At 39.2% G+C, this 26,778-nt stretch overlaps 1 protein-coding gene across 1 annotated transcript in view; it reads left to right on the top strand.

The window, feature by feature from the left end:
* Positions 1-26,778, top strand: part of KCNQ1 (potassium voltage-gated channel subfamily Q member 1) — a 343,495-nt gene that overhangs the window by 42,156 nt on the left and 274,561 nt on the right. The window contains 1 exon segment of the mRNA XM_035539221.2: positions 3,405-3,495. Coding sequence (XP_035395114.2) covers positions 3,405-3,495 — 91 coding nt within the window.

Here is a 26,778-nt window from a genome sequence, read left to right as displayed (position 1 = left end):
AGCTGAAATAAGAACATTTGCTTTGAAAATATACACCAATTTGGAACTTTGACGTTTTTTTCTTTTATTATCATGATTCTTTGCCTCCCCCCCCCCCCCCCCCCCCCCCCCCGTGAAAATTCACATGTATTTGAATATTTGGGAATGAAAAAAGAAGACACGCTTCTTACATGAGTAGGAGAAACTTCATGAGGCCTGGCAGTTGCGTTTCCCCAGGATGATTTTGACATAGAGCAAATTCAGGTCTGAGGCAGAGCAGAGGCTGTCCCTGCAGCTGTTGTTTGTGACTGCTCCCTGAGGAGAGGGAAGGTAGCTGTTTAAAACGAATAAATAAAAAGGTGGCAAAGTTTTCCCTTTTTCCTGGTGCCTCACTCCCTTTTTATAGTTCAGAAGTGGAAGAGGAAGCCACTAGCACTGAAACTGAAAAAGCATGAGAGATGATGTGGAATGGTGCAGGGGTGATGGCAGGCGACTGCTGCAGCAGGGCACGGCTGTGGGGAGGGAGGTGGAAAGCACAGAGCTGTGTGTTTAAATCCTAGCAGGTATGCACAGGAGGTGTAGAGGGATATCATGCAAAGAACCTCTACTCTCGTATTTCATATAACTTTACCGGCTTTGTGATTCCTTTGTTTAATCTGCATGGGTATGTATGCGTGCATTCATAAAAAGTATTGTGTGCCCAAAAAGGTAATGTGCTTTTTCATTGTCATGATGAGAACCTGCAGTTGTGTCAATTGGGGCAGAGGACTGTTAGTGAAATCTGAGCTGCTCCTTTTCTCATTTGTTTGTTTTAATGGCAGTTGCTTTGTTTTCCTGTCTTAAATTCCAGCCCCAAAGTTTGTAAAATCATCACTTACACTGCAGCCTACCTCTTCCTCTTCATAGGTGTTTCCTTCAGATCTTGCTGAAGGATGTAGAGCAGTTCTAAAAATTCAGGCCTAAGTTCTCGTATCTAAATCACGTTTAGTAGATGTGAACAGAAGAAAGTTGCATCAGTATTGCTGCATCCTTTCTATACCAAATCCAAAATAAGATGATGAGAATGGGATATCCATTATGACCCTTTCAGGGTCCACTGACCAGCTGAAAAGGGTCTTCATATTAAAAATTCACAACAAAAGTAGCCCGTTCACTTAAGTACTGCTGAATATTTCAGTCCTTGGAATTTTACAGAAATAGTACCAAACTTGTCAGAAGTAGAATGTGGTTTTCCCTTTGCACGTACGTTAAGTGTAACACCTATCCTGAGTAGGGAGCTAATTCATGGGGTTTGTAGAGATTAGGTTGTTAACAATTTTCTACAGGACTTTGAACCTGTGAAGCACTGTCTGGATGATGATTCCATCATTGTACTCTTCCAGCCATGAAACGGAGTCTAGGAGGAATGGGCCAGACTGGTTTGCTAGTTCTCTGGGGGTAGTAGTAGATGTGTCAGCATCTTCCCTAATGCCAAAGAAGCAATATCTGGCCCCAAGTATTTGGTGTGGGATGCTGTGTGTTTGTGGGTGTGAAGGTCTCTTGTGCTGTCAGCCTGGAAAGAGCACAATAATACATTTCAGGAGTTTTCCTGGAAGAAAGAAAAAAAAAAAAGGAAAGAAGTAGCAAGATTGAAACAGATCCATGTGAATGAAACCCCTTAAAATACATAGCATGCTGACTTGGTGGAGTTCTGATGTCAGCCTTCACTTCCTTTAGTAGCAACAAGGGAAAAAAAATTGGCAAACAATTCCCCCTTCGGTTTATCTTGTTACTTAGGCACACAGGCTTTCACCTTTAATCCTTGTTAGATTCTCTGTAGTTGCAGTGAAGTACGGAGATATAGTCTTGGCTTTGGTGCCCTCTTGTGGTGTAATGCATTGGCCTCGTTACACTTTCAACATGTACACTAATATTAATGAGTATGCTAAATATTAATTGTTACTGTTCCAAGCAACAGCGTATGTCACTTAGCTCGAAGTGAATGAGTACTTCTGGGAATGTCAGACTCTGTCCAGAGATCCTCAGCTACCTCTGCCTTAACTGAACCCACTCATGTCCATGTTCCAGTGACTGAGGAAGTCTTATAGGTAGAATGGCTGGACGCTTGGGCAAAATGTGGTACGTTTCAAACATCTGGCTCATCCTTGTGCTCTCCTGCCTCATCAGTACACCTCTTTTCTATTAAGAGGAGCAAAAGTTAGAGATACAAGCTCAAACAAGAAGGCTTTTGAGATAAATCAGACATGGCTATATATTTGTACTTTGCCTATGAAAAGGTAAATTTTCTTATGTGTATTTATATATGTGGTATTTTTATCCTATTAACTTCAGCTTATTATCACTACTTACTGCTTTGAGTTTTGTACCCGATTACTTACAAGCTGCTTCTTCACAATTTTGTAATGCATTCACAATATCCTTTGTATATGTGTACACCGCACTTGTGTGTGCTGCATTTTGAAGCAGGCATTTTATAATGTCAGTCACATTATAATATCACAACATTTTTGCTTTCTTGAGTGCTTAGCCTTTCAAAAGATTCACCCAATTAAATTCTTGCTTCTGTGAAAGAAGGTTAAGGCTCCAGGTGACTTCAGCTGAGCCATGCCAATTTTCAGTCACTAACGTCCTGTTTTGGTATATACCTCATGAATTCGGATTTATTTATTGTCATTTCTCTTTTGGAGGGTCAGTTGGCTGAGATAAAACCTAGCTGATAATCATTTCGGAGGTCTGTAAGGGGTGGTCAATTTAGTTACTGTTTTTTGCAGCATGCTTCTGTCAAATGCAAGGATTGGTGCAGAAGGAGTTGCTTGGGCAGGGGAACGAACCTTTCTATTCACTTTCTCTTTCTGCGATCGTTGTTTTGAAATTTTATTTAAAAAATGGAATCAATCCCAAGTTATGTTTCAAATGCTAAATATCAGACTTTGTTTTCCTGGGGCTTTTCGGGAAATGGTTGTTATACAAGGTGGTGTGGGCAAAGCGTATTAAGCTCTGGCTTAGTTGGGATTTCTTTTTGCAGTTTGATAGAATTTGCAACAGCAAAAGGCAAATATTTGAAGCAATTGGTGGGGAAGTGTGTGATTCAGCCATAGAAGCCGTTAAAACAGGCACAAACAAGGAATGCTGTTATCTGGGGTTGGACAAGTCTCAGAGGTAGGTAAATGATAAGTCTCTTGTACAGTTTTAATTTGGTAATTTTCAACCCAAAAGCTGTCTGAAGAGACAGAAGCTATGTAAGATGAAGCAGGAGCACCCAGGTTACTAGCTGTGTTTAAGATGATGTAATATTAATGTCATTTCTGTGTGTACAGGTAATTAGTGATAGAATAAATATTTGTCCTCCTAGATTTTTATTAGACTCATTACATGTTTATTGTTATTTATATATATATAAAAAAATATAAATTTCTTTTTTACAGTTTCCTTATTGTGCTGATATGCCTTATCTTCAGTGTGCTTTCGACAATTGAACAGTATGCAGCTCTTGCTACGGGGACGTTATTTTGGATGGTATGTATTAACGTGACTGCATGTTTGTTCTTGCTATATTTGTTCAGATCAGAATTTACACATTAAAAGCAATGTTTTTTATGGTTTACTTGCCATGAAGTTCTGTAGCACCAGAAGTCATAATAGTACAAAACCCCACTTTTACCATATATATGGTCTATACTGAGGTTGTCTATATTGTGTCCAATGTGCAAGGTTGTTCTAATTAATCTTGAATCCCTTGTATTGATCAGAGTAATCCATCATTCAGCCATGCCAAAGACTAGATACCTGAACATAGGGAGAGAAAAATATTGCGATTCCTTTCTTTTAGCAAAACTCTGATCCAGCTTTCTTTCACAAATGCATAACTGGTATGTTTTTATTGACTTTGGAGTTAAGACAACGTGTTCTACCTGTCCAATACACTTTTTCTTCAGTAGAGAAAACTTAGTTACCTTTTCTTTGTTCCATTAGTGATGCAGCAGGTACGTATCAAGAAATGTTCCAAGAGTATTGCTGTGCTGCCAGTTTAGACTTCATTTGAGAACCTTAGTTTTGAAGTCTGTTAGACGTGATTTTAAGCACAAAAAAATGCTTAATTTGTTGTACCTCAGTGGTAAGTGAGGTCCCCCTGATAAATCGTCGATTTATTTGTATTTGTAAATAAATGACCGTTATTTTACTCATGAAAACATTTACTGTGTTGAGAAAATAACTAGCAATACAAATGTTTGTTCAAAATAGTTCTTGTAGCTGTGCATCAGTAATATCATTATATATATCATTAGTGTGAAAAGGCTCACTTAAAACATCAATTATAATGTTTCAAACTATCTATTCAATATGTGAAGATTTTATACTGTATTTTGAATATTGTAAGTATAAGTGCATATTACATTAGATTTAGTGTCAAGCACACATCTTGCTATGGAACGTCTCTTCACGCTTACTTATACCTTACAAGTTAGTTAAAAATATTGTATATAGTTTAGTTGCCAGCTTAATGGAGTCTACATGTGTATTTCTCCAACCAGTACCTTACTTGTTTTGTGGCGTGCCGTTTCCTTTTTGTACTTTTTAAGGGCTTTTTTTTAACCCTAAGTAGTAGTTGTAGATACTTCTGCTAATTTCTGATTAATTTCACTTGTGATAAAATCTCAGTGAGACACTCATCTTTGTAATGTATCATAATATTTTAGTTGAAACATTGCATTCTTTGAGTGAAGTAACTTCTAGTGGCAACATAGCCAGTGGTGTGTGTGGTTTTTTCCTTCTCACATGATTTCATGAGCAAAATCATGGAACTCATTTTGCGTTCATAGCAGGTACTGGTTTTTTTTTGTTTTTTTTTTTTTTTACTTTCTAAGGAGTACGAATCAATGTTCCTGTTCTATATCACTTAAAAACTATGGTGAATTTTTAACATGAAATCCTACTGTTACAGTTTCTTGGAAATTCAGCTGTTGTATGTTTATTCAGTGTTGGCACATATAGGTATTATTTTCCTAAAGGATTAACTGTGGTGATTTTCAAGAAACTGAAGACGATTGCCAGTGATCCACTGATTCAAAGCAATAGATGGGCCAACATGCTCTTTGCTTTATCCAGTCTTGGTGGGACTTTCAAAGGAGTTGTGGCACCTTGCAAAACAAAATAAAAACATCAGAATCTGGTTTCTATTAGCTTCTACCTAGTAAAATTTCCTATACTGTTCTTATTTCAAGGTTTTCATGCTTCAGTGACATAGTCATACAAGATACTATAATTATATGAAAGCAAGGTCTAAAAGGGTTGCTGAGACTATATGTATATATTGGCTCTTTTTTGTTCTGGAGCTGTTTATTATTAAAATATTGCAATGTCATCTCCTACTACCAAAGCAGGAAATTGAAGATATGTTATCAATAATTTTAAGTATTTTAAATTGGATCTATTTTTCATAACAATAAGAGAACTGCAAACTTAACATTGGAAAAATAAACAAGGGTAAGTCGGTGTTGCCATTGGTGTTCCAATTTTAGACAAAAAGCTTACAATTAGCTGTTGAATCTTTCTCTACTTGTCACCACACTTCACAAGGCAAAGAGCCTTGATGAAAGCTATACCTAAATGCAGTTGTAATGGGAGATTAGGAGAGAATTGGCCTTTTGTTAGCTTCCAGAACGCAGTGAAAACTGTTTAAATTTGCATGTGTTTATTTTATCTTTTTTTCACTAGATGGTGCTGTTGGAGGGGTTTGACTACAGTTACTCGTTGGCAATTGCCCAGCGTGAGCTGGAGTCTGAGCCAAGACTCTGAAAGGATCATCATTTTGAAGGGTATATGTACACTTGGCCCATTTAAAAGAGTGGTGCGGGAGAGCTTTTGCCGTGACTCATAAAGAGAATGTGGTATATCTCTCTAAAAATTGATTTTGAGACTACAATATTTAAACTATGGAAAAAAGTAATTCTGAGATGTATGTTCCCAGAGAGGCCATATTTTTCTTTTATTTTCATAAGCAAGGATTTTATGGTGCCAGAACACAGCAGAATGCTGTTATCTCAGCATGATCTAAGAAAATCCAAGTGCCTGATCCAAGGGGATTAAATATTCTGCTGAACCAAGGGATATTTAGTGTGCCTGAAAAAGCTATTTTCTTGTAGGAATCTCATTTCAATATTGATTCCAACCAAAAAAAAAAAAGTAACAGTATGTTTTTATGATGAAAGTATAAGCTCTTTCCAGCTTTTTGTTTTCTGAGTTCCTTCTCTACTTTAGAATACTTCTTAGTGAAGAGGTTAAACAGTTTTTAAACATTCAAAAGGCTTTCAGTAAAGAAAAAAGGTAATTTTTTGTGGTTGATATTTGTCTTATTAGCTTTGAAATAATTCCTACAGCTGAGAGAGAGGCGCACAGAACTGAGGCCTACAAGATACCTAGATTTAATTTCTTGCTTTAATATAAGCTTTTGTTTGAATATGAGCATTGCTTTTTGTTTGCTGGCGTTTTAAGTGCTCTGTATGAAAGAAAGGGAAACATACTTAGAGCTCTTGACTCTGAAGGTAGTCTTCACAAAGAACAAATTGTTCAAAATGGTCCCAGCATTTACCTTCTGATTATCTTTGTGGTTTGAGAAGGCCAAGGCTTGCAATCTGGACATTGATAGTCGTTCTTATTTTCATTATTTTGAAAAATTGAATGAAAGCAATGCCCGTATAGGATGCTCAGGTAATAGGCATTACAGGCTGCATCTACCAACTGATGCAGTCTCTCTGAAGAGCAGCTCTGGATGAGAAAGCTCTCAGTTTAAGCAGTGCTTTACATCCATCCTGAACAGGTCTGAGGGATCCAAATCAGATGCTTGTAAAGTGGAAAGAAGATAGTCTGTTAGGGGCAGCTGAACCAATTTAATGAAATGGGTTTAAAAGCAAACAAATAAAGCCAAGCCCCTTGTTATTGTTTGGTGTAGCTGAGTACTGAGAAGCTGAACAATGCCAGGAAGGAATGAAGAGGTAACATGTAAGGAAAATATGCTAAGACCAGTGAAGGAAAGATGAGCATTTTTTTTTTCTTTTGGATGTACTGCGAGTCAATTGTAGCGGGGAGGTATAGTTTTCCTTTAAAATCTGTAGAGGGCAGCATTGGACCATGCTGTGCCCCATTTGGGGTAGCTGAATTCAGATATTGGATGGTGTCCTGAAGTAGGTAAAAATATCCTTTTGGAAGAAGTGAACTATTAATAAAGGGATGGTTTTTCACATGGGTTTGGGGAATTTTATACGAGTAATAAACAAAAATAATTCTCCTGGGGGAGAGAGAGGTTGAAGAGAAGGGTTGTGTAAATGTTGCCGCCAGAGACAACTCTCACCACTTTGTGGCTACAACCACACAGTTCATGTTGTTTGGCCTGATTTCTCATCATCCGGATGGCTGTAAGGAAAATGTGAGAACAATTAAAGCTTTCAGTGAAATGAATTGGACATACATTTGCATGGAGGAGAAAGAAACAGATACTAAACTTCTAAGCGCACCGAAAGATTTCCAGTATACTTATATGCTTCCAGATAGGCTCTTGCCATCATCTTCGGTGTTCCCTTTGCAGTGGGGAAAAAAAAATCGTTTGGCTAACCTTCTCTATAGTTACCATTGAAAATTATTTTTAGATTTATATGGTACAAATAACCAGTGATTTATAGAGAAGAAAACACTTCTACATATCTTGCATACATTTCTTCTAGCAGGTTCAAAATGTGCCAGGCTTGAATTCTAATTTTAGTCTGCTACAATGGAGCTTGGATTTGATAAAGATAGGTTTGGATGCAGAAAATTGATTACTTCCATTTCTTCCTGTTGTAAGAACTATGTAAAACAAACAAAAAATCTTTTCTTGGCCTTCACTACCTGGAGTTCTCTGGTGCTGTATCTGAACATAGTCATTTAAAATAAAGCCTGCAACTAGGTCACTGTGAGCAAAAGAATCAGAATTTGGCATTTCTCTACCTAACACTTTGGGATGAGATGACTACAAAACACCAAGCATTAACTGGGTCTCAGTCTCTGAACACAGGCTCTGGAAAGTGTGACCTTCCTCAAGCTTGATGGGGAGCTGGCGACAGGTTGCAGGCCAGCACAAACCAATGGTGATGGATTGGTGCTGTCTGCTGGCTACTTGGTGGCCTGCATGATCCGACATGGTGATATCCCTTGCTGGCAGCATGAGGGTATTGGCCAAAATCTGAAATGAACAAAGTGCCAAATTATCCTTTTGCTCTGAGTAAGCCTCCCTAGCTTTTCATACACAAATTACAGTAGCCTGAGAGTCTTCAAAAAACACTGCTTTTGTATTGCGTGTAGTATGTTGAAAAATAGGGAGATACATGTTCCAGAGTTGTTGGTAGTTCACCTGTTCCTCAAGAGCGTGTGTTTATTCTCATAAGTCAAGTAGTATGGCCAAGTTTTGTTTATTTTTTTAGTACATCTACACTCCAATAAAATCTGTTTAAAGGCATGGCTAAGAATATAGCATCACTAAAAAAAAATTTAAAAATGAATGTTTTATTAATTTTTAAATTTTGTTTGGTTTTGTCAAGCTTTCTACTTCAGGGTTAAAGTTTGTTGAAGCTTTTCTGGGGTGTAAATCCATGTCAAGCTCAGAACGTTTGCTTGGTAACTCTAGAAGAAACACGATAAACTTTTTGCTCAAATTTATACATGTTTTTTGCTACTTAATATTTTAGTAAACAAACAGATGAATACAAATGCCATCTTGGGGGGGGGAGAAAAATAGAACTATGAAATACTGGTGCATAGTACAGCCAAGCAGTGAAAAGAAAGATTTTTAAATTTAGGATTTATCTGGATTAGTGTGTAATGTTTGCAGTGACAGGTGTTTCCTTTATGCCTTGCCCAAATGTCTGGAAAGTAGTTTGTCATTAAGTGCTACATTCAGTGTGTATCTCAATTTCAGTATAACTGGAGGGTCTATGGCTTTGTTAGGTCCTTGTTTTCACATCTGACCTCAGCCAGCTGGAGTCTATTGTTTTAAGCGTAATGTAACAGCTGACATAACATAACGGATATCAAGCTGAAAAGCTGAAACAGTGCAGTGAACTGATGCAGAGGGAGGGGAAAGTTGGGAGGGAGGGAGAGGGGCAAAACTAGCTTCGTGATTCAAAGTGGAAACTTGCTGCCTTGTTTTCCCTGGGGGAATTAGCTAGGAAATAATGGGATGAGTCTGAAGTTCTATTAGCAATTGATTACATATGATAGACTACTGAGGCAGGTTTGAGGTTGCCAGCTGTCCCTGGCTGGTGGCTCTTGAATTGCTTTAAGTGGCCCTCAGTAGGCAAAACTGGAACAAACTCTGCAGGTGTGGTGTAATTGTAGTGCAGAACAGCAGTGTGTACCAATGTCTTGCGAGAAAGGAGGTTCCCAGAGTTGGAAGAGAGAAAACAACTTAAATGGAATGGATTAAGAATTTTATTTTGCAGTGTTGGATTACATGGTTTCAATTAACTGGCTCAAAAAAGTAAAAGCAACTGGACTACCTCTTAACTTTCTTAGCTGCTGCTAAAGTAAGCTTATATGAGTTCCTTTTCTAAAAACTTTGTTCTCGACTTGTGAGTTTAGTAGGAAGGCACATCTTTGTGTTGACCGCTGACCGGTACTGGAAGGAGAAGGTGTAAATGAATGTTCTGTTAGAAACTTGCCTCAGCTGTGAAAAAAGTGGCAAATACATGACACTGTCCACAGAACAGGAACAAGAAGGTACAGGGATCTCCCTATTATTTCTTCATATAGCTATACTTAGAGAAGCATCAAAACATACTTCTATTTTTAGCAACAATTAGAAAAAATATCTCTGTCTGGATTGCATTCATATATAGTAGAGCATCTGGCAGCTCCACCCTACTGAGAGTTCATTCCATGTTTTTAGGAAGAAAAAAAAAAAGGTCAGGACTTTATGCTGTTGAGTTGTTTGTTTTTTTTTAAGTATATGGGTATAGGCAACCAAATTAGGTCCTACATTTATAAGTGAAGTTTTTATGGCTCGAGACTTGCAATTATGCAGTATGTTTAACTCTGTGTATATGAGTAGTCATAATGACTTCAGCGGAGCTTCCTGTGTGCATAAATATTAACGGGATCAGGGCGTATTAGGAAAGGTTTCATGAACAGTATCTGCTTGTACGTAGGGATACCCTAGGAAGCACAAGAGCTTGATTTATGTAACTGCAAGCTGTGTTTATCACACATTTAATGTTTTAAGTTTATTTTTATCTAATTTACTTTTATTTTGATAGTATAAAAAACATGTAGACTGAAGCATCAGCTCTACCAGGCTTGTCTTGCGCAGAGTTTCTAGGGACCCAACACCAGGAGAGATGTCCTAGAGCTTCTGCGCTGCCCAGCAATGCCAAATGTTCATTTCAGGGACCTCTACCTTTGTGTATTGCTAGCACCAGGTATTTCCACCTAACCCATCAAACATCAACACGTTTTCAAAGTGATGGGAAGCCAGGAATTGTTATTAGCTCTCAGAAACAGCAGGACTTCAAAGAACTAACAAAATAAACAAAATGCCTGTTCTCACACCCAGTCTGTGACAGCAAGCTATGTACTTCCTCACTTTGATGGTTTCCCTTATGTTAATGACATTGGGGCTGTCTGATATGTGCTGAAGTAGACAGAGAATGTCTAGCAGCTGTCCATGGATCCATGTGGCATTTGAGTTTTCAGGTGGGCCTAATTAGTATTTAACTGAGAAAAGTTACTGGTTCTAAAAGCTAAAGGCAGTTACAGTAGCTCTGGTGGTTTCTTTTAGTTGTGGTCCCAGCACTAACCATTCAAGTAGCAAATGTCAGCAGCACCTTTTGTAACAGATACAGCAGCACTGAAATAGTACAAATGATCTCTTAATGCAGCTCTGAGCTAGGAAACTCAGGAAGGGGAGTGAAAAAGAGCTCCAGCCCTTTGCTTATGTGTTTTTCTTTTAGTTTAATTCCTTGTTTCCACATATGTTTTCCACATATATACTCATATTTAATTTCTTTCCCCTCCAACATCCCTTTAACATCCTTACTGAAGTGCCTTTCACAAACTTTCTTGTTTTTGTCAGCTTGACAGGATGTGTTTACACCTGGAATGCCTGCAAAATCAATTGAATTACTCATCATTTATCCCTCTGCAGCTATTTCCCATGTAAAGCTGAGAAAGGACATCTGCTCTAGAGGTAATCTGACAATTCCATGGCTCCCTGCAGCAGAGCAGGTACAGCATATTTAGGAGGCTGTTTCGGTTGTAACGTTGCAGATCAGTTTTAAATCACAATACAATGTGTATAGTGAGTGGCCTCCACCTGGTCTGCAGGCAAGGAGTTTGACACCTACCTTCTAGGAACTGTTCCAAGCCATTGATTTAGTATATGATGCTAAGAATGAGTTATATTTAGTGGCAAGGGAAAATGGAGGAGAGAAAATTAAATATTTACCAATCTTACTTCTGTAATGCCTTACAAACATGAACATACTTAACCTTGCAGCATTCTTGGGAGGTAAATATTAGCAGTTCTACAAGTAAAATTGGGTGACCCGTAGTTTTTCCACCACAGCTTGGCTCTGTGAGATTAAACCAATGGAGAATTCAGGCTGCGCATTCAAGAATGGGTTTCAGCCTGCATAAGCTGGCACTTGCCACCCAAAGAAATGGGTTCTGCTGCTCCATTCCTTGTGCCAACACAAGCATTTGTGCAGCTATGTTGTAAGCTGCCTTGGAGAACCATATGGGTTCAAACTAACCTTTTTTTTGGCCAGATGAGATTGCTTCTTTTGGCAGCAGTGCTGGCTTAAAGTGTTTGTGGAACTACAGTGTAAGATTTCTTAGCTTTTGATAGTTAAAAGCGTGATGGAAACTTTATCTGCAACAAAATTTGCAAGCAGACTTGTGTGCTATCCTTCTGAGAAAAGATATTATTGTTGTTTACATTACAGTCCATTCAAAGGGCCCTGCGTGTAGGATGAAGTATAGCACCTAGCAGAGCGCCCACACACTCTAAAAGATAGTTCCTACCCTTATGGACCTTGCAGTCTAAACAGACAAAGTGGTGAAAAGGTGAGCGGAAGGAAGTATGAATAGCTTCTTGCACAGCCAGGCACTGAAGCAGAGAAAGAATAAACTTACCAGAGTCCCAGTTTGGGCCTGCTCCAAGTGTTCAGGTTCTGTGATGGGCCTCAGCAGTCATAACACTGAAGAAAAGACATTTTAAATTTCTTGTCTCGTTTCTTAGTTTAGGACCTGTCACTATGAAAGCTTCTTTAATATGACAGCTGAGATTTTGGCCCTGTTTTCACATATTTAAGTCTGTTAGTGCCTTTCTTTTACTGATTTGACTAAATAGTTAAGTAGCTTTTTATGTCTACTTTGCATCTGTTTTGTAGCAGGACAGCAGGATATCAGTCTGACAGCTGATTGTGACAGACTTGATTGAAATTAATTTTATCCTATAGGTTTAGTCATGTCTACTATAATCTAGAGCCAGTTATCGAACTTGAATTGGCAGCTCAGCTGTGTCTACAAACAAAAGCTGTTTTGTTCCAACTCCGCTAGACAGGGCTGTAGGTAGGGTTGCAGAAGCATGTCTCTCTGGAAGAACTTAAGAAGTAGTCGTCTGCTAGCTCTTCACTGCTGCCCCACTGTGGGGTTTTGCTCTGCCTAGAAATGGATTGTGCTGCTTTCGCATTCATAGTGCTGCAGTGTATAGTTGACCCAGAAAGCTTTGTTTAACACCAGAGCTGGTTAAAACCAATTTAGTCACATTGAAGAAGGCAAATGAGCACTTCCACAACTGGTTCAGCTTTGTGGGTGGCAATCTCCAAGATGAGAGGTGCTCTAATGAGGAGTTGGGTGTGGTAATATCTTCAATCTCTGTTACTGTCTTTTAAGTGATTAAGAGCACGTGGTTGCATGCGTCAATATAGCCTAGTCCCATGGGGTATAATTGTACTATTATGTCATCATTATTATTAATACAATAACAGGAACATTTGGGTTTGTATTATTACAGCTATTTTGATAAAGGCAAAAAAAAGCTGAAAAGAACATGCATTTGTACAAGAGTACCAGTGTTGAACATGTGTGTAGACTAGTCCTGAGATGACAACTTGCCTTATAAATTCCTAGCACACACAAATTAAAAGCTACTTGGACCCTACTGCAATTTTCAGATATTACAACGTTTCTTTTCATACTTAAAAACTTTTGTGTGTGTTATGATCCAGCTCATTAGTAAAACATTTAAATATTTAACTGGTAAGCCATATGCCTTTCTGAAGCAGAATTAAAAGGGATGTAAAGAAAAAATTCTTTCCTTACTCCAAACTCCAAGCCAGAAGTGCTATCTCATCATCAAGGAAAAAATACAAGAATATTAGGGCAGTATACTGTCTGTGCTGAAGCCAGTGTCAAACTCTCTACTGATACATTCCCATAAGCACATTTGTGATATTGTGGTAAGGTGTGGAGAATAGATCTAGGGTCTTACAGGCCCTGAAAGCAGAACAAGGTTTGCAGCTGTAATCAAAATGAGTAACAGTTTGTAAGCAAAGCCCCATTTTCTTGTTTAGGTAGTGATATTTGTAAAACTAGGAAACTCCATGTTAAAATGCTGGAAAATTGTTTTCAAGTAGTACACTGAGAGCTGTTTAAAGAGCTGATTCCATTTCTTGGAGAGCGACTGCACTCTGGTTCCTAAGTGTTCAGACACGTGGGACTGTTCGTTTGTTTCATAGATTATGTGGAGACATAGACAGTTCGTTTGTTTCATAGATTATGTGGAGAGACATTTCTCTTTCTAAAACCAAATCCTATTTTCATCGATATCTTACAACTCTTTGATCTGTATCTAAACTGCTAATCTGTTCTGATTTTGTATCTGAAACTAGCTTTCATTTGGAATATGAGAGTAGTTTTTGTAACGCATAGGGGAAGGCATTGTATTTTGGGCCACTTTTCATTGCAGTGTTACTTTGTGCATTTTGGTAGGGAGAGGGAATGAATGCTAATTCAGACAAATCCCCTGGGATTTTAAATCTCCATTAAGTATCGTCAGGCAACATGCACCTAGATTTTAATATCTTTTTAATATAAGAAATCCTCAGCACCGTGGTTCCTGCAGATTTCCTGCAAATGCGTAGATCAAGGCTGGTAGGGTGATCTGGAAAGTAGCAGATGAGAAGTGGGAGATGGTGCTGCTGCCTCTTTGGGCACAGAATGGCATAGAAATGCAGGAGAGCATTACAAATAGTTGTAACATTAGGCAACTGTTCATTGTAGAGAGAGCAAGGGACATCAGAAGCATCTCTTTCTGATGAGTATTATCTCAGAGTTGTCTGTTCCTTTTAACAGCTCTTTGCTCTAATTTTTTGTGGCTCATTGACAAAGTTGCTTATAGGTATACTTCTTTTTACGTTTAAAGGAGATGGGTTTTTTCTTAATATTGAACAGAGACATTTAGCTAGAGCTTTTCCCTTACAAAAACTAATTGCTTTAGAGAGCTGGAGCAAAATGATGGGGACTCAGCAGAAGCTTTGTGCAAAGGTGCAAGATGTAGTAGAAGAAATGCAAGGTGTCTTGGTTTAGGAAAGAAGTACATGATCAGATATTTCTTGACATTTCTGTTCTGTCACCTATTGAGACAGTGACTTCTTGAGCATGGCAATTCCTGAGTGAATTGCAGGTGTCACTCATCATGGAACTACATTTTCTGTCATTCCTTCTCCTACCTGGGCTTAAATCATTACCAACTGAAGCAGTTCACAAGACATGGGGAATTCAAACTAAAAAAAGCCGAAGTCAAGGCTTTGGGAGCTTCTCTTCTGTCAGAGTTGCGTGTGCCTTGCTTTGACTTTCTACTTGCATTGTGACCCTTGCCTGCCATCTACAGCAAGACAGAGACTGCTCTAGTGTGCCTCTTTCATGGTGGCAGGGAACATCCTTTTGTTCTCTGGCTTCCTTGAGCTGGGCTGCCCACAACCTACAGCATTCTGTGGCTCCAGGCCAACGCAGAAACATTTGTTGGGTCCAGAGCTGCATATAGATATTGTTGATTAAAAGTTGGAACAAAGTCGGCATGGAAAAGGCTGCTAATGAAGCATGTCAGCTTTTTTAAATTAAAATGTCTTTTAATCACTTTATATAAATACTGATCCCGGCCTCTATCCCAAGAGGCTTCAGAACCATAAGTATTGTGTACTTTTTAAAACAAAAATGAAAATTAAACTGGTGTGGGGCATTCTTTAAAAATGCTACTGGTTTTCTTCTTTACTCTTAGTCTTGGATGTAAGGCTGAAAACAAATAGTAAAATCTTGGAAAATATTTTTGTTTGTCTTTTCATTTTGTTTTATTTCTCAGTAAGATAGTATTCATGTGCCATGGGACTAGAAGGAAAAACAAAGGCATCTGACTGACCAGCACAGCAGAAGTGATATACAGAACAAAGAAGGCTTTTTATTTGTAATCGCTTAGTTTTTTCGTCATCTCAATTCATACCACAGGAAATCAATAATTTTCAGTTGCTTTGGTAAAGTATTATTAAGTAAAAATCAAACAGTCCTTTTAACAAATGAGTATACTGTAATGTTACTGGGTCTAAGGCTAAAGTTTCAAAGCAATGTGCGTTTTACTTGAATTTATTTAATCTCAGTAGCTTGTCGGGTCTTTGTTTGAATTAGAAGCCATTGTGGGCGGTCAGAAATTGAACTTTATGTAATATAATCTATCTGTCACTTAGTATCAGTTCCCTAACAGTGATGCTAACACATTCAGACTTTAGCATCTGGACCTCGCACTTGAGTTTTCAGCCACTAGGTAGGGTCTAATGTTTCAGTGCTTCCATGTAGTTTCTTCCCAGCTATTTCCCATCTGTGTATGACTGTCCCACTTCCCTAGGGGTCGGTCACTAGTGCTGTTGATGTCACCAGACAAGCCTTTTCCCAAGAGAATTTTTTTTTTGACTGTATCACTTGTTAAACCGCACTAGACTGTTGAATTCATTGTCTCTTCTTCAAAAGCTAGAAAATGCATAATAAAGCAGAAGGTTGTGGGATTATGCTTGAGCATGTCTCAGAGATCAACATAAAGCTTTTGATTTCAGGGGCTAATTCTAAAACAGTGTGCTTCGGTCTCCTCTCACATGTTACAAAACAGAGGCTAAAGTTTCTGTGGAACAGTGAGATGTAATTGCAGGAAAGATTAAGAACAAACCTAAGAGTCTGTAGGTGGGTTCTCAAACTCCCTGACAAGTTCAGCTCTTAAAAAAAAGATATGAAACATACTAAAATACACTTAAAATTTGCAGCCTGCTGGCTACCACCTCTAGTACGTTTATGGCAGACAGGCTTTTCTGGAAATGTGCCTCTAGGTGCTCCATGCTTTCCTAACTGGGGAAGACCTTGGAGGAAAGCAGGCAAGTCTGTCCTTGAGCAAGAGAGAAAAATTCACAAATTTCCACCCTGAAAGCTTCTCAGGATGTGCTTCTGTGATCCCTGCTATTTGATGAGCTACGTGCGCTGTTTGGAAGTTGGTAGTGATTGAGGGCGCCTTGGTGCTTTGAGCCCAAACATAATGCAGAGACGTAAGTATTGTAGAGAAAAAGCAGAGAAGGAACTGGACTGAGGGATGCTCTTCCTCAAATCTCTGCTTTGTAGGTAGCAAAGTGCCTGCTAAGAGTAATGCCAGAGGTCTGAACAGTCTAACAAATAGGGTGTTTTTTCTCATATGCTTTCCCTCTGTGTTCTTCTGTGAATTAGTTTCTTTGGTATTATTTACCAAGTCAGAAGAAAACTCGGCAGAGCCAGCCTGGAGCAGTACCTCTTCAGTCTCTTGAGCAAGTAGCAAGGAGGGAATGAAACTTCTCTCAAAACATCTGGCTGTACTGAGCTGTGCTGGTGCATTTGCCTCCAAGGGAAGATGACTGACTCCTGGGGTGGGGCCAGATCAAAGGGAACGTGCAGGAAAACGGAAACAGTGGTGAGAAAGGATGCCAAAACGTTTAAAATATAGCTGTTGTATCTATCCAGTGGTCTAGCTCCTGTTTGTGGAATAAATTTTATGAAAGATGCACTTATTTATGTTAGCCTGTGATGTGTAGGTCTAGACCAACCGGCATATTTTAAGAAGCTGGGAAAGAAAAGAAAAAAAGACCAAACTATTTTGCTTGCACTTTTTGCTTTAAGGTAATTTAGTCTAAAAAAAAACTTTGAAGTAAAAATAAACATAGTATTTTAAATAGCTGAAAGCATTTATTATGTTTGCAAAGGCCTTTGCTCTTAGCAGTCTGGTTTGAGGAGATTTGTTTTTGTTTAGAAGAAACAAAAATACTTGTGCATTTGCTTTTGACTCCTGGAATGCCAGGAGTCCTCTTCTGTGTGAAGCAGGGTTGTACAAAGCATTATATTAATAGGAGCGCAAAGGAGAGAGACACTGGTAGTGGGGTGATCTAGAACAGCTACATGAAAATCTCAATTTCAGTGGCTGCTTTCATGAGTCATGGGTCATATTTGCTTTGATTTCCTTTCCTCTAGTGTTGCTGTTAGGGTTGGCACTAACAGGGGGTCTTGATGTCAAACAGGGATTTAGAGAGATGCCCTCAGGAGCCTGAACAGGTAGCTATGACTGAAGGCTGGGAGCCACCCTAGAAGTCTCCTTCACGTTTGTCACCAAGTGAAATGTGGAGCACCTTTCTAAGGTCTGAAACATTCAGTGGTCTCTGCACTGTGAAATCTCTATTCACCTGGTAAAATTTATTCAACTGTCAGAGACGCATTTATTATTTGCAATGGAAACCCTGTAAAACATGACAGTTCTTTAAGTCAGATGAAAAGTGGCATTTTCAGCTACGTTTCACTTTGATCCTCCCTCCCTCCCTCCCAGCTACACCATGACTATACATGGACCATAACCAAAAGTATATTTGTACGTCCAAGACATCGATGGCTGTGGTGCTATTGTTAAGCTCTATTATATACAAAGTCTTCACTTGTAATTTAAAGTGATGAACTTCAGATGCTAATTCCCTATTCATACACACAGAGGATTTAAAATTCAGGTTTGGTACTCACCCTATATGTGTGTGTGTGTGTGTATATATATATATATATAATTAGCACATTTGAAATCAAATTGTTTCCTTCTGTGAAATTTTGGGTTTTGGAGATGTATCCCTGCTGTCTGGTTCAAAGCAGCATTACTGACAATTCAGAGCAAAGAAATACATTGGCATCTTTCTACACAATAAACATGTAAAAGATTTTTCCTATTACCTGGTGATTTGCAGTTAATGTCAATCTTTGTCCTTCAGTTTAAGTACATGAGCACAGAACAGTCTGTCTGTGTGTGTGCTTTGTTAAATCACATGTAATTCTTGTTCTGCAGCCTTCTGTGTTAGCGTTCCTCTTAGCTGAGAAAGGACAGTGAAGAACTATTGAGACTGAGTGTAATACAATATTGTTCTAAGCAGTGGGTCAAAACCAATGACCATAATCAAATGAGAAATTATTACAATTAATTATTGGTTACGCAATTAAGTCAGAGAACACAAAGAGGTGTGAGAATGGGGTAAACAGATAAACACACCAGAGGTAAAAATATCTCCCAAAGGATTTGACCTCAAAACACAGCTACACAAGTCAGTGAAATCTAGTCTAATGTGAAATGCCTATTTTTTTGGCTATCAAAATAATAAAGTAAAACTCTTAAATGTGTTCAAATAACTCTTGCAATACCAACACAGGTATGCATGAATTTCTTTACTGTATTCTGAAATATTTATAAGTAAAACTACTTAAATCCTGTTTTATCCACTGAATCTTTTAAAAAAAAAAAAAAAACAACTCAGGAAAAGTTTGTGTACATGATGGAATTTTGCATACTTATGTTCTTAAAGCTCAATTTCACTCTTTGAATATAAGGTTGTGTTTAAAAGCTACATTATTCTGGCATCTGCCCAGGTTATGATCTTCAGAACTCTTTAGTATAGACTAAAATAAGCAGCAGCAGTAGTAGTTAAACAAATAGGGCACAGTCAAAGCAAATGCTTTGATCAAGTATGTTGACAAATGTACTGTTATGGAACATTTTAAATAGCACCTTTTATTTCTAGCTTGCATGGCGTTTGATGAATCAAAACAGGTGGATTTTATAAGCTACGTATCTCATGTTTTAGAAATTGGTAGGATTAATCAAGGATTAAAGTAGTGCAATGTGCATGTCTTTTAGTAAGTGCATGTAAAAACACGTTTTGCAATAAATACATCATTTAGTTACATAATCAAGCCATCAATTTAAGGAGCAGACTTGAGAGAAATGATGCTGTTGTCTAACCTCTCGTATGTACATTGAACGTGGCTTGGATAGCGATTTCAGCTCAGCAGTGTTTATGCCACCATGAGCGGCTGCGCATTGCAACCTACTGGAGGGAAGCATTAAGTGGTGTATGCAGCTCCAAGCGTTGTAGTGAGGGTTGTTCTCTCTTTGTGGTTGTGAGACACTGACATATTGCCTACCCCTTCTATTCCACTTGGAGGGTCCGCAGTGATTGTGAATTAAAACAATGTCTCATTCTGGCAAAGACATGATGCCTGATTTTAAATAGGGAGCGACCTTTGCCATCGCACAAACATGCTAAGCAGCTTTCTTAAGGCAAAAATGTAAAGCAATGGTTTGCTTGATACCAACCACTTGGTAGATTGGCACAAAAAGTGACAAGCTAACAGTAACAGCTTTTTGAATATACATTGTGCCACAAAACTTAATGCCTAAAAATCAGAATCTCCCTCCCTGGGTTTTTTCAGGTGTTCAGAATGAGAGCTACATACTATTGAATGACAAGAAGGAATTATAGGATGCTGTGTTACACTGCAATAGTTCTGTCTTGCAGAGTATTCACGAGTGTTGCTTCTTTACTTTGAGGTGAGGTGTTGGAGCCTTTCTTCTTTCCATGCCCTGCCTTTTGCCCTGGGTGCCCCTGCTCTGTGTTGCCAGTTAAACTGTGTACATTCCCAATCCTGTTAAGCCTGGTTTTTCCAGATGAAGATGTTGGACTGTAGCACATATGACTCCATGTGAGGCAGTGGCTCAGGCAGCCCTATTACTTAAATCTGTGAAAAGTGACAGCCATTCGATAAGCACATTGGGGATTCTGTCTTAACATACAGAGTTCCAATACTTGCTTTTAAAAGGCCCAGTACTGGCAAGTAGGATTTGAAAGTGAAATATTGAAAAAGAAACCTTAGAGCTATGGTCTATGATTTGGTCAATAGTGTTTGTTGATACCAAATTCAACAGATGCAAAAATGCACCTGCCTCTCCCCCTGGGGTGCATTGTTCCCATAACAGGGGTGCTAGACAGCCTTCTGCAGTGGCTCCTTTGCTGCTACAGTTAGTTGCAGTTGGGATCATTGTTTTAAGCTTCTGTTGGCATCAGTTAATTTGCTGCACTAGATGAGAACTTTATGGCCTACTGTAGAGTTGACATGTACTCGCTTCTACCCCTGCTGTTGGATCTGGCAGAAAATCCATTCATTTACTTCACTCAGGTGCTGCAACGCTCTTTTTTTAGGTTTGTTTGTTTGTTTTTCATTACTTTCAGGAACCCAGGTGCTGCTTTTACTCGAGATTCAAGTGTGAATGCACGTCATCTGGCCTGAGGCTGAGATGGCACAGTTAGGTTCACTGCAGGTTTCCAGGAGTACCTCTTTCCTGCACAGGTTTATGGATGGAGCCATGGGTTTCTCAGCTAAGAGCATAAAGGGAGGTGGGACAAGTGCATGCCTAGTTGTATTTCTGAAATAAAATACAAGTTTCTGAATGCTCCAAGGGGCGAGTCTCCCTGATACGGGTGAAGAAGTGTCACCTGGCAGGTGTCCTACCACCACCATCTCTCTGGCGTGGTTTAGGCTTAAAGAATCTAAATTGCTTTGCAGGTGTGTAAACTTAGCTCCAAGTGCTTACATAATTTTAGAAGATGTGTTGCTAAGCCACTGAAACACTTATGAAAACATTGTCCCAAGATACAATGTACAGTGGTAGCCATTGTGTAGCTATAATAATGAAAAAATGCTGTGCCTTGTGATGCACCCTCAGATTTTCAGGGTCTTGTACCTTCAGGAGAGTTAAGGAATCTGTTCTTTTTTCTGATATTAAACAAAATGCTTTTTTAATGCTTTTAAAGTATGAGGAAGCACCCAAGAAAATAGAAAGAGATAAAAAAAAAAAAATTGGCTGTGGTTGTATTTTGTTAAAAAAAAAAAAAGTTTTGTACTGGTGTTGCAGTACAACGTATATGTTGTACAGCTTTAAAGAATGATAGGGATGGTTGTGATCTGAAGTTGAAATACCTTTTCATCGTGGGATTTTTCTTGCAAAATTGCTCTAAAAATAGAACAAAAATCATCCTTTTACTTCTGTGGAGTACAAGTACCGTGACCATGTCAAGGAAGACTAGAGTTCTTCAAAGTTCGCGAACTGCCCCTAACAAAGGAAGCTAACTCCACGTTATCCTTGCTGCAGTGTTGTACCTAGGTATTCATTGAAAGCCTTTTTTAGCATGATGCAAACTGCTCTCCTTTCTGTATTGCTTTATATTTTATGAGAGCTTAAGTTGTCTGTAGACTCAAGCATTTGTAAGCCTTTGCTGTGACAAGGCTGTAATAGTAAGTACCTGGAGGTAATGCATAAACTCAGCATGTGCTGGAAAATGGACGCATATATAAGGTCTAAGGAAGTTGGGTTTAAATGAAGAAAGCAGTAAGATGTAATCTTTCTCTCTCAGGAGCCCTGAAAGGAAATCTGGTTGCACTGGCTAATTTAGGCAGAAAACATGAATTTTTGCTGAAGTAGTTTATCCAACTTTTACTTATCCTAGATTTCACCATGCGATTATTGTGGTCTATAACTGCAGCACCGGGGAAAAAAAAGGTATGCAAGTTGTCTTTGTTTACACAGCCCCTATGTGCCTAGAAATTCTTCATTGCAGTCCCATCACTTTATGCAAGCCACAGGGTGGCTGTTAAATTGATTGGTCAAACCTGTAAAATGTTCCTCTGGCAGTTCTAGAGGCTGTCTTTGGTTCTTGCTGTGGAAATTTTCCCCAGTTGTAAGTTTAAAGTGGAAAAACGTGCAGTCGTGTGTCTGACTGAAAAAGAAAGTGTTGGAGGACATCACCCAGTGTGTTGTGGGTTTTCTTCCCTTCAGCTCCCAGTCAGCTCACTTTGGGAACCAGCGATGGCTGTCTGCTCACCTGTAACTGCTGTCCTCTGACTCCTTGCATAACCTTTTATCAGCAGGTTGATGTCTTTCACCTTCAGCTTTGTTTGGAAAAGAAACCTCTGCAAAATGTGTCTGGCGATGCTGACTGGCAGGATTCCTGTGAAAAGCAAGCAGGGAGGAGCCCAACTGCTTTCTCTGTGCGCTGCTCCAGGCTGAGCATGACCTTATTGTTATTTCTGGACATGCTGATTCAGCATTACAATGGAGTGCAATATATACAAAATATGAGTGGCTGCATATGTTAGATGAAAAAGTAAACAGGTCAGAGTATGTCCTGAGATGTGTATTTATAGCTCATTGACATCAGCAGGAGCTACATACATCTGAGGGCACACTCAGCCTGTGTGATAAGTGGAAAAAACACGTGCCTTAAGCAAAGGAACAGGAGCTGCATATCATACAATTAAGGGAATATTGCTTGTAGCTGTCTCAATATATACCCTACTTATGTTGTATATATAACCTGAGTAATTAGTGCCTGTTGGGTGTGGATGGGACAAGTTGTACCTTTCTGTAGTTGCTTAAAAGTTACAAATAGGCATGACTGAGTAGTCGAGGGACATTGAATTAAACATGCTTGAATTAATAGGGTAATGATTGGGGCTGCTCAGAGCTATAAAATAAACACTAGGTAAAGCTCAGTGCTATGTGGCAACAAGATTGAGCCGTGGGGTTGCAGGAAGTATTCTGAAACAACTCAACTTTGTTGTTAAGTGAGAGAGGTAATCCTAAGAAAGCTCTCTACACAGGCTCCCTGTGCAGTTAACGTTTTAAACCCCCTTTGGCTTGTTGTTATGACTTCAAAGATACTCTAAAGCCTTCGTTAAATTGATCATTAACTCTGCAAAGTTATAATTAGACATTTGAACTTGGCTGCATTCAAAAAGAAAATGCAAGAATGAAAATCCTAGCCAGCATTGTTTCTCTGCAGCTCATCAGCATGGTCAGAGATGGATTAAAGTTCCACAGGAGTTAAAAAGCAATAGGAATTTGAAGCATTAACCAGCCTTGCGGGAAGGATGGGGAGTCATTAATCCACAAAGTTTTCCTTTGAAAGTATGGAGTGAGAATAATGTGGGGAACCTGCAATGGGTTACTAACGGAGATTTAGATTTAAGCTCATAAAACCATTGAGATGGGAAAGTTGGGCTGGAAGCATGTGTTGGGGAAACCTGCTTTGCCAGTGCAGTTATTGAACACGTTAAACCAAGTGATTGTGTGCTGCCACAGCCCTGTTACGAGCCTGTAAAACAAGCGGAGGAAGCACTGAGAGGCAGCCTTAAACAACAGCAGTGAACCCAAGCAGCGGCTGCGAAGAGTGGAGGTTGGCCACTGTGGGTAAAGTTTATGAGGTCTGGGGCTGGGAGAAGCCCCGTCCTATGTCTCCCACTTCTTTCCCTCAGTCTATCCTGATGGAGCCCAAGTCGAGACAACAGCTGGTAGCCACCGTGCGCCCGGCTGCGTGGTGGATGGGAAAACCCATCTCCATAGAAACAGAGGCGGCATTGCTTGGGCTGCTCTGCTCCTTCGGGGAGTAGTGGCTCAAGACATCTGGTCGGTGTAGCTTGTTCTCTGGGGAAATTAGCTCATTTCAGATGAGAGTAACCACAGAAACTTTTGACTTCATTTAACAGTCTGATGCTGAATGTGGGGTAGAACTGACTGGTTCAGCAGTTTTGAAAGTGGAAGATTATCTAATGACTCTTAAGATAAATATTTTTTTTAAGAAGGGCCTTTGCTTATGCTCGTTCTCCCACCCCCCTGCTCTTCTTTCCTGTGATGGTGTTTCTGCCCCATATGGTGGTGTTTCTTCCATGTGGGGTGGGTTTTAGGAATTTAAAGGCAGTTTTCTCTTTGTAAATATTTATTACTTTTGCTTACATGAGGTCTTTTTTTTATTATACAGTGAAATTTCTAAGCCTTTTATCTTAGTGGAGCTCAATGTGGTGTGATACACTGTCTGTTAACACACTATGACTTGTACTCTAGAAAGTTCAATCCCTCCCCCAAATTTTGAGTTGATTAACTCTTAGTTCTTCTAAAAAGAAACATTCTGAACTGTTCATAGAGCTACAAGTAAACCTTCAAAATAACCTGTTCAAACGTGTAAAAATCTTGAGCTATTTAACATCACTGAAATCAATTAAAGATCATATTTTCGTGTATAATACAGGAAAACTCCCTACTGATTTTTGCAGAACAAATTCCAAACCCAGTATGTAGAGGGTGTACTGAGGATACAGTGCTTGGGTAAAATTTATCTGCTCACAGCATCCTATGTGACTACGTAACATTCAGAACTTTGGAGGAAATTGAAGAATGGGATTATTCTTCTTCCATTTGCACATGAGGACATCATTATGTATTCTTCATATGCCACTAAATGAACATGGTGAATGATATTTTTTCTGTAAGCATGTCTGCAGGCAAGTATCCTGTAAGGAGCCCTAGAGTAGCATCCTAAATGTGAGGGCACAGTTAAATGCTCGCTCTTCCACCCTCCATCTGTTATGAACACCTACTCCTGGATGTAAATATTTGCACTCTGTTGTTGTGACCATCAGGAACTAGAAAATGAAAAAGCCTGACAAGGCATAAGTGTGAACCGTACGTCCCCCTTTATGGAAGATGAGCAGAGCTGTCAGCCTGTGAGAAGCCCTACCTGTAATTTCAGCTTAGTGGAATGAAGCATAATCGGCTGTGCTGGACGACTGCAGTAAATGATCAAATGAAGAATAAGAGCTGCTAGCTGCTGTAGTTCTTATGAGAAGATTGGGAGAATCTGAAGTTTTTATCAGAAATCTGAGAAACACTTGTAATAAACAGGAGGGTTGAGCTTCTTAGAACACGGCAGGCAAACACAGCAGATGTTCTAGGGCCCCAGGTGGATAATACAGATGCTAATAAAGCAGACAAGCTGAAATCAGTTAATGAAAGAAGCTTAATCAATCAGAGTTGATTGGAAAAGTGACATGATGAACACAGTGGGAATACAGCAGTTTATTCTTTATTGAATGATGTGTCATTGGTTTGCTTTTTCTGCTAAGCTTATGCTCTGAATCAAGAGTTGCATCTCTGTGTGGAAGTAAACTGCTGAAACTAGGTGTCAGATTATTTTTATTTTTTTTTCTCCCCCAAGCTGTTTCTCTTTCCTACCACTTCAGTCTCAACCAGGAAAAGGCCATGCAGCAAAGCTAAGAAGTCTCTGCCGGTGGGTGGGTGCTGGTGCTAGAGGGGACATGGAGGTAGTCTGTCTTGTTCTCTTCGTCTTGTGCTTCATGGCAAGTGAACTTTCCTTGGAAGTGGAAAAGAAACCTCTTGGTTTCACTGTATTCAATTTTTTTTCTCTGAAAGTGATTTGCATTTAGTTACTTTTTAAAACACAGATTCCAGGAATCAATAGGAAAAATTCTACTTAATCACAGAAAAGTGATACCATAATAGGAGAACTTAGGTTGGACGAGACTCCTGGGGATGATCCGGTCCAAATTCCTGCTGGGAACAGGAACATCTTTCAATTGTGATCAAGTAGCTCAGGTCCTTATCCAGCTGAGCACTGAGGCTGTGTAGGCCACTCGAGACTGTTCTACTCCAGTGTTTTCTTCAGTTAAAACACATCAGTTCCAGGGGACTCCAGTGATTGTACAACCACTGGGATCAAGGATGCTATAGGGCTTTGGGATCTTGGAGTGGGTGGTTGTGGGTTGGTTTGCTTTGTTTTTGTGAAGCCTAATGGCTTCAATAGAAGTTTCAGCTGAAACTTGCTGTAAGTTTTCCTGAGGCTGGATGTTAGTTAAGATTAGAGAACCATCATGAGAGCGTGTCATGAATAATGTGAAATCTTTTCTCTCAGGCCATATACAAGGCACTTCATTTCTGCCTGGCCCCAAATTCTCAAAACATTTCCAGGAAGTTCAAATATGCTCTGACACACCTGGCCTTCAGATCAGCTAGTAGGTTCAGGAGTTCTAAGAGGGAAACCGGAGGGAGAAGAGGTGATCGCACGGACCTCCCTAGGGAGACCAGGCCAAAAATAGAAACAGCTAATAAATTTATTTCAAGCGAGAACTGACAATAAATTTCCATCCTCTTGGAAGTTCATGCCATTGCTCCAGGCTGAGAATATCTTATTGAATAATTCAAAGCACTTCTTGACTTTGGGTTATTTTATTTTTTTATTATTATTTTTGCAGCTAACTTTAGCTGTCTAAAACTTAAGTAGAATAAGCCAATCACATGGACTTTCCCTTGGAAAAAGGGAAAAGGATAAATGGAAAAGGATAGGTACACCTGAAAGAGTCACTTGTTACAGCTGGAGGTGCTTCGGACAGTTGAGATGAATTTTCCTCTGCATGTGCCTATTTCTCCCTGTTAATTATAGAAAAAAATGTATGTTTGCCCCATTCAAGTTTTCATTCTCCATTTAGTGATTTTTCTAGCCAGGCAGTTAATAACTTAATCAATACTAATTCTAATGTTGTTTTCCAGCTATGAAC

Source organism: Cygnus atratus, chromosome 5 (genome assembly GCF_013377495.2).
Source record: "Cygnus atratus isolate AKBS03 ecotype Queensland, Australia chromosome 5, CAtr_DNAZoo_HiC_assembly, whole genome shotgun sequence".
Taxonomy (NCBI): domain Eukaryota; kingdom Metazoa; phylum Chordata; class Aves; order Anseriformes; family Anatidae; genus Cygnus; species Cygnus atratus.
Note: the sequence above shows the minus strand (reverse complement) of the source record. Positions and strands in the feature narration are given on the sequence as shown.